We start from the raw sequence: 12,625 nt of genomic DNA, 5'->3' as shown, positions 1-12,625 counted from the left end.
GACTAAGTGAAGAAGAAGAAAAATAAGAAACTACTAAATTTATTTCAAACAAACAGAACACTAGGCATTCACATAGGCAGCAGTAGCTTAATGTCATATTTAATTTAAAGCTTGGGTTGCTACACTAGCATTATCAAAGTTATTTCATACCACAGAACACGACTGCGTGGCTTTTATTTGAGCACTCTGCCATTAACCAATTCTCTGTGTCAGTTCCGAACAGAGCCAAGCAGAAACTTGAACACAAACACTAAGACAGCCCATGAAAATTCTTGTCCTCTTTATCTTCTTGCACCTTTCTAGGACTCCTGCCATTTTTACTTGCACCCAGGTAAAGATTTTTGTGGACTTACTGCCTTCTGAGCCCCTCTGCCTGCTTGCCTGCCTTTTGGGTGGCAGGAAGCTTACTCCGGGAGCTAACAGGGTTAAACACTCGTCCACAAGAAGTTTTGACTTTCAAATGGAAGCCTTTGGGATCAAGACAAATCCATAATTCTAATGCTCAGAACTAAGCTGTTGGAACCAAAGGAAATGAATCCATACAGTGGATCATTAGCCATGTGTAAAGCGTTGCTCCCAGAATTAATAGATGCTATGTCATGCCTTGGGACTAATTACAACCCATTCCCAGTCAGCTGGAAAAGGACAGAAGGAAATTTCTATTCTATTTTTTCCCTGCTCTCTTTCTTCCTTCCTGCCTCCTTTTAAAAATCCACACTGCTGAGAACTTCTCCACAGAGTAATTAATAATCTAACCCTATTAAAATAAGTGCTGCTGCTAAGCATAAACACAAAGATGAACTGGCAACACAGAAGAATACTACTACTAATGAGGAGCTGCAAGCATGGGACTGTCTTGAACTGAACGTCTGTCTCCCCCCTTGAGATCAGCGCTCCAAAGAACCACAACATCTGCATAAGAAAACAACAAAAATAACTCTGATTTTACCGCTCAAATGTTGTTGAACGTTAATGCCTCTTCTGGTTTCAGACTGACCATGAAAGCAAGCACTGCTGCTTACTCTTGGTCATACAGCAATAATAAAATCTGTGTAGAACTATACATGGCTATCTGTTAACTAGAGCAATTTTACATGTAGCCAGGTAGACACTTTCTATCCCAGATCACACTATTCCACTGCTTTCTCCAAATAAACCCAATGAACTTTAAAAGTACAGTTGTATATTCTAGGGAAATAATTACTGGCACATGAAAATACGTGATTTTCTAATTTGTTCGTTGCTATAACAAAAGCATTCCCTTGAACTGGAACTGAAATGGTGCAAGACCCTGCTTTTCTATAATTTGAAATGAAGGGAAGAACTCATCAACACGTCTGCTCAAGAAACAGCACATCTTTGATCCCCACTGGTAACTTATGCAGATTTAACTCCTAATCTATGCATTTATTTACAAGTGTTTTATCTTAGGTACTCAGATGCCAGCAATAGCCTTAATGTCAGAACCACCAAATTGAAAGTGAACTGATTTTCAGAGAGGCTGAGAACAGGCATCTTTAAAAATAAAGAAATAAATAAAAACCCAAGCTGTTGGAAGGGCAACGGATGCAAATTCAAGATCTCCTGATTTTATTCCAAGCTTTTGCCAGTAACTTAATGAACAATCACAGACAAGCCACTTCATGTTGTTTCTCAATACATTAATTAAGAACAACAACACTCATCTCACATACAGTTCCACAGCTGAAAGGTGCTACGTGGCAAAGATTTCATTTTTGTTTAGTTTAAAAAACCCCCAGCATCTGGAGGTACAAACAATTTGCCGGAATTCTCGACATCAAAACAAACAGCAACTCCCAAAGAATGCCAAAAGCAATAACAACAACTGAGTGGCACTGTGCAGATCAAAATTAATTTGCCACAAAAAGCTACATATTTAGGGCTATGCTCTGCTAAATCAGAAGGAAAAAGCCTCAGAAAATCTAGTAGTAAAAGTTTTTCCATGCCTAACTAACCAATTTGAAAGAAAATGTTCTATACAAAAATACAGACTTTCAAGTTGCCAACACTCAAAATCCTTGCTGAAGGCAATTTACTTTCCATGCCACTACGAGATGCAAAAGGAGGAGTCTCAGAAGCCCAGCCACCACAACACTCTTGTACGGGAGTAGAGAGCACAACAGTTGATCCTTGTTCACAAACACTCAAGTTTTCATCTTACAAACCAATTAGCATGTCATAGCATTAATTCTCATGTACACAAGATTCACAATGGCGGCATTACTGATCAGCTCTGTTTACATAGGCCTTAATTTAGTATCCCAGTCCAAAGGTTGGAAGAAGGAAGGGTTCTGCTTCAGTTCTATACAACAGATGACAGGTACAGAAAGATGGCTTAACTTTTTACAGGGAACAGATCTGAAACTGGTTTTGCATTTTGCATTTGATTGTGTTTTAAAGACAAAGCAAAAATGACTTAATTATTGTCATTGTTTTGTTTTGGATATTCCATTTTTGAACACTGTATCTGTTGTAAATTAAGATAAGGAATATAACAGCTATAGCTTAATTGGTGCAGCATAAAGAAAACTGCAGAGCCTGCATTTGAAATCACATCTTTCTTTGAACAACATTGCAGATTTTTTAGCAATCAGAACTTTCATCAGGTATACACTGTGCCAAAACTATGTTCTGAAAGCTTAAGCTTTGCTCTAACTAAAGACCACACCGTTATTTGCATCAGTTCCAAAAGCATCAGTCAGGATGATGTAACATTTCAGCTAAGGAAAACCTCCTCAGAGGTACCGAACTACACCATAAGCTTCAAAACTTTTCCAAGACAACAAAGCTGCAAAAGAACTCTGTCCTGTACCCAGACAAATAAGCTTAAACATTTTGCACATTCACCAGTAATTTGCTGAGTTTTGAGATGACCACTCACCTTCGATGGACGAAGAAAAGCTGGAGCAGAGAGTTCAAAGCCTTTGTGTACAATCTCACCGCTGCCTGGCAGAGCCTGCAACAGAAACAGAGGGTCCTCTACTCTGAACGCTAAACCAGATTCTGCCCTGCATTAAGTGAGGTTAGCTTTGCTAAAAACCAACAGGAACTGCCCCTGCTCAGGTTGTTAATTCAACCCTACTGATGACACAGGTGGCTGTTGCTTTGAGTAAGTGATTCTTTTAACAGCTACAACAGCTACCAGATCACAGGTGCCTTTAATATCAGAAAGGCCTGACCATCACTAGAACACACACAGTACTGCAGGTGTGTAAAATTATATGGAAACATCAAAGATAAAATGAATGTTATTGAAACGTCTCACAGACATCAAGTAAAAAGTCATAGCTTAATCTTAAAAGTCATCATCTTTGATCATTTTAAGACCTCTTTAACATACCTCTCTTGAAACAATATAATTATATATAATTACATCTGCAAACTGGAATTTTTGGCAGAGAGCACTATCAACCTCTGGAATTCACTGCTGCAGTAAATATCATGGTTACCCGTTTTCTAGATGTTTGAATAAATGAAGAAGAGCTACTAGACAGAAAGGAAATAAAGTAACCTATTTGATACTAGATTTGATCACTAAAATGATGTGGGATTTGCAGGTGATTCTCTTTTCTTGTAGAAAGTATATTCTGTACTGAAATCAACAGCTCATCTGGTGTCATCCAGCTGTGCCATACCATGCCCAGCCATTGTGGTAAAAGGTGTTTCAGAGCACACACTTGTTAGTCCGAGCCTGATGTGGTCAGTCTTCCGTACTACAGTCACTTACAGGTGTTCAGTCTTTACATTGTACCACCAGAACAAGCCCACCAAAATTGCCTTGTTCAGTGGGAATTAATCAAATTACAGCAAAGTCCAGCTGACCCTTTCTGATGCAATCATTGCCACTAAACTGAAAAATAAAAAGGTGCCAAAGAAGCAAAACTACCCAGTGAAGGAGCCTTTTCATTGCTTACGTATAACTAAATCTGGTAAAAAAAAGAATCAAACAACAGGATCTGATCCTCTGGTGCAAGGAAATGGAAAACCTGAAATTGAAAAAAAACAAAACCAACAATATCCACTCCTCTGACCCTGGAGTTCATTTAACAGATACAATAACGTGGGCCTTGCAGCAACAAAACTAATTGGAAGCAAATATTTGTAAAATGCATAGAGGCCAGTTAATGATTTTGTAATGGCTTAACCTAAAAAGCGGCATCTGCCACATACTGTCTTGGTATTAACAAGACACTGGTTAGTACCTCCTGTCCTGATGCTCCCATGACACACCTTTTCAGTATGCAGAGCCTGTCGTTCTCATTGGTTTTTGGTTCGCTGCTGTTGTCGCTTTCTTTAAGTGAGAGAAAGTGGAAATCTTTCTTCAGCCATATTTCTTAGCCACAAATCTTTTAGTGAGTTAGAATGAGCTGCTCTCTTGATTAAACACAGGACTCTCTTTTACTCCATCATTTTCAGTACTATCACCAAGAAGAAACACATAAAAGCCTCACCGTAAATGAGGAAAGTTAATGAAAAAGAGCCACGTGAGGCTTGTAAACCATCTCGCTGTTTCAGATCTCACTATAACCTATAGCTCTTGCACACCACCTTACTTCGAGAAAACGTGCTGCTATGTAAATGCATCTGTAAATTATCTATGTCTAATGCAGGTAATTGGGAATGGTCAGGATGGAGAAAGCATCTTAGCTGGAGTGATCTCCAGGAAAAGCAGAAAAGGCATTGAGAGGAGGAATATGTGCCTGAAATTTAAATTTTCAAGGCTCAATTCTCATCGCAGCCTGGCCTAATGCAAAGCTTACAGACACCAGCAGAGAGAGATGGTCTGATTTCAGTGGGCTTTGGATTAACTCCTACACCAAAACACTGTTTACTCAGTGTGCATTAGAGATCTAGGCTTTGTCATAACTGAATAGTCATCAACAGAAAACAGCAAACAGACACAAAAAGAACAATATAATGAAACAGTACATGACAACAATAAATCATCATCGACTTCACCAACCCCTCTTGAACCTGTTTACATGATGGAGAGCAACCTAAAAGGAAGCCACGCACAGACTGCAACATAGTATGCAAACTATCACAGAAGGCTTGGCAAATCAAGTGCAGTTACCTGGCTAAGCTAATTATTTTCCTCTTGCAGATTATTCAAAGCAGATTTAATTAATTGTATGGAAAAAAAAAGCCTACTATGTCCTTCCATATTTCCTTTTACGAATTTTTAATTCATTCTCTCTTAATTATTAGGACCTACTCTGCAATGTCCCAGATGGATGATAATAATTAAAGTCCAGGTATTCGTTCTAAATTAAATCTGACCTCAGCTCTTGGGGATGGTGGTGGTTTTTTTCTCTCTTGAGTAAGGAAAATTGAGGAGACACATTTGTTTATGACATCAACAGAATAGCTGGTTCTTAACAAGACAAATATTATACCGAGTTAATTTGAAGGTAATATACACAATGCAATATATCAATTTTGTATGACATACGGGTTTCTGCCTGCATAATAACAACTTAAAAACAACATTGTGTTGCCAGTGACAATTACTATACTGTAAACCATTTCAGTGGGGCACACATTAATTTAATTCATTGCAGCAGGCAGGTTGGCACACACCTAGAAAAATCATTGCAAAATGACGAATGCTTTACATTTTACAACATAAATACTTCCTTCAGGACTACAATCCCCTGTCATGACAGAAGCACCTTCTGGCATTACTCCAATTTACTAAGCCAGCCCCACTGCAACAAAAAAAAGTACCTTCAAACATACATTTCAATCATCATCAACTCCATTTTACTCTGTTGTAAGGAAAGTCAAGATTATCCAGTGTTAAAAATCAGTTGTAAATGCAGAGAAACTTTCTACATGCTCTATACAAGCTACTGTCTTTCTCATCCTTTCTAACAACTATTTTAAGCCATTTTATCTGTGCTAGCGTCAGTTGTTGCTAACCATAGTAATCTTCTTTTACATAAAAATAAAAAGGCTTCATGAGATTATGTAAAGTCAACCAAGAATAGAAATGAATATAAATGCCAAGGAATATATCGGCTGTTAACATTCAAGACAAGATGTAATCTTTGGGAAGCAACAATGTTTAGATGTCTTCGGTAGGCATTTGTGTAAGAGCCACATCATCTTGAACTGATTTATTTAGACAGACTTGGGGATGGGATTTCAAGAGAGGCTGGTGCAGCAGCAACAGCTTTCTACACGATAGGATCAGTAGTATCACAATCAGGACTTAGCTCAGCCATGTAGACTGAAATCTCTCATTTTTGGCACTAGAGCAAAACTGAGACCTGGCCTTTCTGTTTGTTTGTTAGGGGAGGAAAAGGTAAGTTATTTAAGTGAGTTTCAGGTTTTACTAGTTTTCATGCTTTTAAAAGGTGGCACTTCCTTTTTCCTTTCTTTTTTGGCAGGGGGGTGTTTGCTTTTTGTTTGCTTTTTAATTCCCTTCCCTCCATCATCATAATCTCAGTGTTTCACAGAATGAACCGCCTGAAGCAGAAACTGAAGATGACTGTAATCCTGACCCTAATCACACAGAAAACCTGATTGCACGGAAAAGCTTTGCAGAAATTAGCTAGAGCTTCCAGTTCTAATGAATCAGGTTAAACAGAGAGTGTGTTTACATGCAGGAGAACCAAGCTTGCTCCAATTACTGCCACTGTCTTAATGCGAGGTGCCCAGGGCTGCCAATTCTCTTTCAGCTGCAATTCCCAGAGGTTTAATTTACATCTTTGTGATACCTTTTCTCATAGCTGCTGCTGGACATGATTAGTAGCTTGCAAAGAAAATTTAAGTGGAAGCAGTCAGAAATTTTAGGTGATTTGGCTCCACAATGCTTGGGAGTTCATGGATTTTGCCTCAGCGTTCTGGGGCATTCTAGAAGACTGAAAAGCTAAATTTTCATGTTCCTCTGAAATTGCCCATATTTCTGCTCATCTATTACAATGTTTTGCAATTTTTCTGTAAGAAAGGCTTAAATAGAAAGGATGCTACAACTGACATACCCACCACCCACAAAAACTTCAAAACCCAAGCAGTGAATAACTGTATCTAACAAATGGTTTACTTTAAGGGGAAGGAATGATTAGCACTAATACTAGATCATGTGAACAGGGCACATGAATGCCTTCCTACGACATATTATAATGAAACTTGCAATTAAATTCTTCACAATACTTTTTTCTCTCTAAATTCTGTGTTACAGAGTACGTGAACTTCTCTATAGCTTCCACAATAATAATTCTTAGCATGCAGAGGTCACGTAACTATTCTCAATGCACTGCTTTTTTCTGCGACAGAAGATCTCAAATATTAGCCATTACAGAGCAAGGTATAAAACAGAACAGGGGAAAAGCAACGCAGCAGATTAAGCAAAATATAGTTAAGTGCTGCTTAGAACAGAATGTGCATAAGCACTTTCTTGAATGATGGCCTTACCTCAGAATCTCATAAAATCAGACAAAACTGCTGAAAGGCCTTACCTGGCTTTAGCTCCTGAAAGTCATTGTAAAAAACATTTCAGGCACTTAGGAGCCCACGTCTTGTCAATTTATGGCTCCTGTGATCACTGAGTCACATCTGCAAATCGACTGAGCCTTGGCACCACTCCGTAGCAACAGGTCCCTGCCCTCACCAGAACGACACCTGAGCATGATTCGTCTCCTCAGCCACCAACGCTCATGAAATAAAACATTCAGGTACAACACAGTGATCTCCAGCCACATTAACATGCCACACGGCAAGCTGGCAGCTGACGCACTGACATTCAGGCACTCCTTCCACAGGGAAGGTAAGAGGGCAGCCTGACTGCTGCAGATCTGCAGATGGGAAACCAGAGCCTCTCAAACATGAGTCAGGCTTTAAAGGCACTTAGAGCTACTTGGTGCAACACCAGCCAGGTCAGCACTGTGCTGAGCCTGAGCCTCTTGGGTGTAGGGCTCTATCAGTGTGGTCATACTGGTCCCAGACCTATGCCAGGTGCCTTCCCTTGGAACTGCATTATGCTGCACGGCTGACCAACTGTTCAGACACATCTCAGGATGCATTATCATATTGAGCTGCACTGGACAATACAGATTGCTAGAAAAACATAAGCAGGTCTGTAAGCAGTTAATCTACATTAGAAATTGATGTTATACCTATCTTGTTTAGCACTTGATTGGTCACTTGAGTGGTCACAAATTTGGCCTTAAGTCACAACTAATAATATTATCTTCCGCCCACCAATCCCTTTCTGCCCATCGGATCAAATCAGAAATTCAGAATACAGACTATAAAAAAGAACATTGTAAATGTCAATGCTAACACCCAATATCTAGCACCTGTGCAGTATTATTCTGACACTCAAACACAGAGAATAAAGTTTAAAATAAATTTCAAGCCACCATGATTAAGGAAGTTGTGGCAGTATCCTCTTCGGACATAAAGAGCCAAAGTAAGACACACTCCATTTTTAATTCATTCCACTAGTTACAAACAATACAGATGCTTCAGAACAGTGAATTACATTCTCACACTCTGAGCACAGCAATAAGAATGAACAATGAGATGTGACTATGATGGAAAGCCAGCCTTAAGATCTAAATTTTAACCAAGTAGTCTTTCTGCATACCCTCCCTCACTTATACCACTGCAAACTGCAAGTACTACAATGCTATCTGCAAAGTAATTAATCTTTTTACTTCTCTCAGTCTCTCATCTACCAAACCATTATGAAAAATTCTTATGCATCCTGTTTCTGAAGATACTACTCCTGAATCATCTGCACATTGAGCATTAATGATGCCTTGTACCTCTGTAGGATGTCTCCAAGTTTAAAGCTTCTAATGATTTCCTTTGTGAAATAAATCTGTATGTCTCATAAAATCACTCCTCCATCCCTGAGAGACTGCATCTGTATCATCACGCGCAATACAGATGACGTATCTGTGTTCACAGAAAAGTGGGGTTATACCCTTGTGCTTAGTAGTCCTGTAGCCACACAAGAGAGGGTTAAAAACTGCCAACAGCAGCAAGGCTTCTCCATTCCCATGTATAGCCCTGCCTGCTGGAGTAAATATACTTACTTAGTACAAATACTGTAAATATATTAAAGGCGCTGCCATTTTCCTGCTGCCAAAAAGCAGCAGGTAGATCCACCTGTCAACTGATCCAGCATTTAAAGAGGGGAAGTTAATACCCTGCAGTTACACTTTCATGCTGCAGACTGAGGCAAGGAACACCCAGAGGAAAAATCGGCTTGAAAAGGAGTGTTCCGAGAGAGCACCCGCATCTTACCAAAAGTAGCACTAGATGTGCAAAACCACACGACTCCAGGAGCTCACCTACACCACAGTATTAGCTATAAGCATGCACTACTCATCCTAGCCATTGGCAAGAAGATATTCTTGGAGGCAGGCTGGATCCTTGGGAGCCATGACCTACCTCATGGAGCAGCAATGCTCTCTGGCTGACTTGGTACCTCCTCTTCCTTCTTTCTTGGTTTTGATCCACAGCCAGGGATCAAGCCTTGCAAAAGAGAAACTCAGCTATTGCAGTTTCAAATTACTCTCCCCTCCCCTTTTCATATCATCCCGCCTAATTACTGTGAGTGGACAAAACAAATGCTGTTTGCCAGAGGAAACAACATGGTAATTAGCAACAGAGTGCCAAACCGATGTATCTCAATTAAAAAAAAACCAACAAAAACCAAAAAAACCCCACAAACCCAAACCAACCACCAAACAAATCCCAACCAAAAAAACCACCATTGAGATGAATATGTTTTGCCATGTCTGGAGTTGATTCATGGTCTTTCAGTGATTTTACCAGGAAATTGAAATAAACATACCTGAAATTTGCGTATATCTATATTATACATTTAAATCAGGCTTCCAAGTCTTTTATTAAGAAAGCACAGATAATGACTGAAAGAAAATGCTGGTTTTATTTGGTGGGTTGCTCTTTATTCAACTTCGCTGATCAGAGAAACGAATTAAGAAAGATAGTGTGCTTAGCCAGAAGCCATTTGTTAGACATCTTTAAAAATCAATGCTTGACACAATTGAGTATCTTTTTGCAACAGAATTTTATTTGTCATGTTGGGCTAGAAGCGTCACTTAATAATTCACTCCACAGTTCCATAAACCTCCGTTGCTATCTTTCACACAACCAGGCTGTTAAGAGTAGCTTAAAATAGTCTGTTATCAGTCTTGACCCTCACCGTTATAACTCAAACAGATGCACTATCTGTGATCATTCTGACAAGGAAATAAAATAAACAACCCAGTAACTTTGAAAAGGACATATACACACTGAATACATACACACGTAATGGCTACTCACTCAAGAGGTCATACTGTAAGCAATGGAAAGGTCAAATCCACAACACAGAACTGCTGTCCCAACCTTATTATGCACTGGGGATGGGACAGTCACTCAGTTCTGATTCAGATTTGGATTTTCTGTTTTCCCAAGTTCTTAGATGCTTGCATATAGGCATTTGGTTTGAATGCTAAGAGTTCAGAGTAGTTAAGCTGCAGGTCAGAGTAGTTGGATTTAGTATGATTTGAGTATACAGGTAAATATTCAAAGTAGCCAGGCTTAGTGATCTACGATGTTCCCCACAGAAATCTCAAAAACACAGAATAAAAATATTAGGTAGGCAAACTAGTTCAGAAATTGCACCTCCTTTGAGTCAAACACACTGTTCTGAATTCTGCACTGTCAAGAGATTTCCCATCTTCGGTCACAAATACGTCATGTCTAGTTTAGTTCAGCTTCCTGATTTTCAAGCTCACGAAAGAGTGTGTCAGCTCTAAGTGTCAGCCTGAACTTCATTACACCATAAAGGCTACAGCTTATATGTGCCCTAAGTCTTCAGTCCAACAAATAACATTTTTTTTTGTCTGTTACCAGACAAATACCCACATAGAGACAGAATTCCTTCTCTCAGCCATGACACGTAGTTGCGGGGCTGTACACATGCCCCAGGCCCTTGACACACAAGCTAAATCCAGTTACTTCTCTCCTGCTCTATGTTCCTTCCTTCCTGTGCAAGGTTAGACTATGGCATGTGAGTACTTCACCTCCAAGCACCTTGGAGAAATACTCCTTGACTCAACGGACAGCTTAGGCCCTTATCCAACAAACACCTCCCAGAAGATCTGTTCCTGCCACAGTTATTTATTGCCTTAAGTCTTTACGAGAACATCAGCCTAAGGGTCAACAGACCCCAACAAAAGAGGGGTCACTCTGTTGACCCCAGAAGCGAAGGAAACTCCAGAGCACAGGAACTTGCCGTGAAAATTTCTGGATGAAATTTCACTTCTCCAAGTCTGTTGTTGTATGTGTTCAGTCCAGTTTGTTTCTGCAGTAGTGATAGAACCTGCGATTGCTACTTGTTTTGACAGCACAACAAACTCTCCATTATCTCTCTTCCACTTAGCACATCTTGACAATGTAATGTTGTCTCCACAGGCTTGTGCATTCAACGGGCAAGCAACTGCAGAAACAATTCCATGTGCTACTCTAGGAAATGGGGAATTATTGGTATAGAAAATCAGAACAGAAATAACCATGGGGCAGAGCACGGCAGTCATTTATAAATGCAGCAGGTAGGACACTCCTAGTGCAATTTAACTTTTAATACGAGTTCCTCAAATACCCGACTTTGATGTATTCTATAAAAGCATGTGGATACACGTGTAGATTTGACTGCATGACACCAGCAAGGAGGCTATTTTGGTGCTACGTTGTTTACAGTCTAAAGAAACAAAACCTGGCAGAGTGAAGAAACACTGAGAAAACAGACAAGCCAACCCAAATTCATTATCTCACTATTGTACTCTTCCTTTAAAATGCAGGATACGCAGACAGATGGGAGTCAGGAGCAAAATCCATATGCTTTCTTGAAAAAGTCTCACAGAAAACTCTCTGAACTGTACTTGTGGAATTAATCAGATGAGTGGCAAACATTACCGAGTTGTAATGTGCATAAGCAGTGTTGCTATAGCTAACACCGAATTGTTCCGTTACTAAATCTAATGTCATGAGTTTAATATTCCTAGCTGGGGAAAAAAAAAACCACTTTGGGCTGAATGCATTGGGAATTGTACTGAAAAAGTACCCATCTAGATTCAAACTTTGTGGCACTAACACAGAATATATTTACTACTGAGCTAAAAATCGATAGGGCAAGAAACAGGGGAAAACGCATTCCTGATCTATGTAAAAATTAAACACCTATTAATTCCCATTAGTTTATAAGTATATAATTAAAAATTCTAAACACTGTAAACAATCTGCAGACAGCACATACAAACCTGGACAGAGAATTAATTACAATTGTCAGTCACGCTTAAAAAAAAAAAAAGAGGTGTATCTAGTTTTAAAGCTTTGCAAATTTGCAAATAACCAGATATTCTCAAAGAAGGGAATGTTAATAGCATAATTCTGAGAACTACTAGCAAACAGATGTTACTGCGATTAAAACAGAAATTAAAAAAGAATCGGTTGGGAACTTTTTTCCCATTGTAACTGAGATGTTGTTACTCAAGGGCATCTACAAAAATATTTCTCCATTTCCAGTGCAAGCCCTTAGGCATAAGTTAATGGTGGGTGAACCACAGAATGTGTCTGGTCC

At 39.4% G+C, this 12,625-nt stretch overlaps 1 protein-coding gene across 1 annotated transcript in view; it reads right to left on the bottom strand.

Moving 5' to 3' along the window:
- LRRTM4 (leucine rich repeat transmembrane neuronal 4) overlaps window positions 1-12,625 on the bottom strand; it is a 193,226-nt gene that overhangs the window by 66,316 nt on the left and 114,285 nt on the right. The window contains exon 3 of the mRNA XM_068421297.1: window positions 2,903-2,977. Within this exon, the coding sequence (XP_068277398.1) occupies window positions 2,903-2,977 (75 nt within the window). The remainder of the gene's footprint in view (window positions 1-2,902; window positions 2,978-12,625) is intronic.

Source organism: Nyctibius grandis, chromosome 33 (genome assembly GCF_013368605.1).
Source record: "Nyctibius grandis isolate bNycGra1 chromosome 33, bNycGra1.pri, whole genome shotgun sequence".
Taxonomy (NCBI): domain Eukaryota; kingdom Metazoa; phylum Chordata; class Aves; order Nyctibiiformes; family Nyctibiidae; genus Nyctibius; species Nyctibius grandis.
This window is presented reverse-complemented; position numbering and strand designations above follow the sequence as displayed.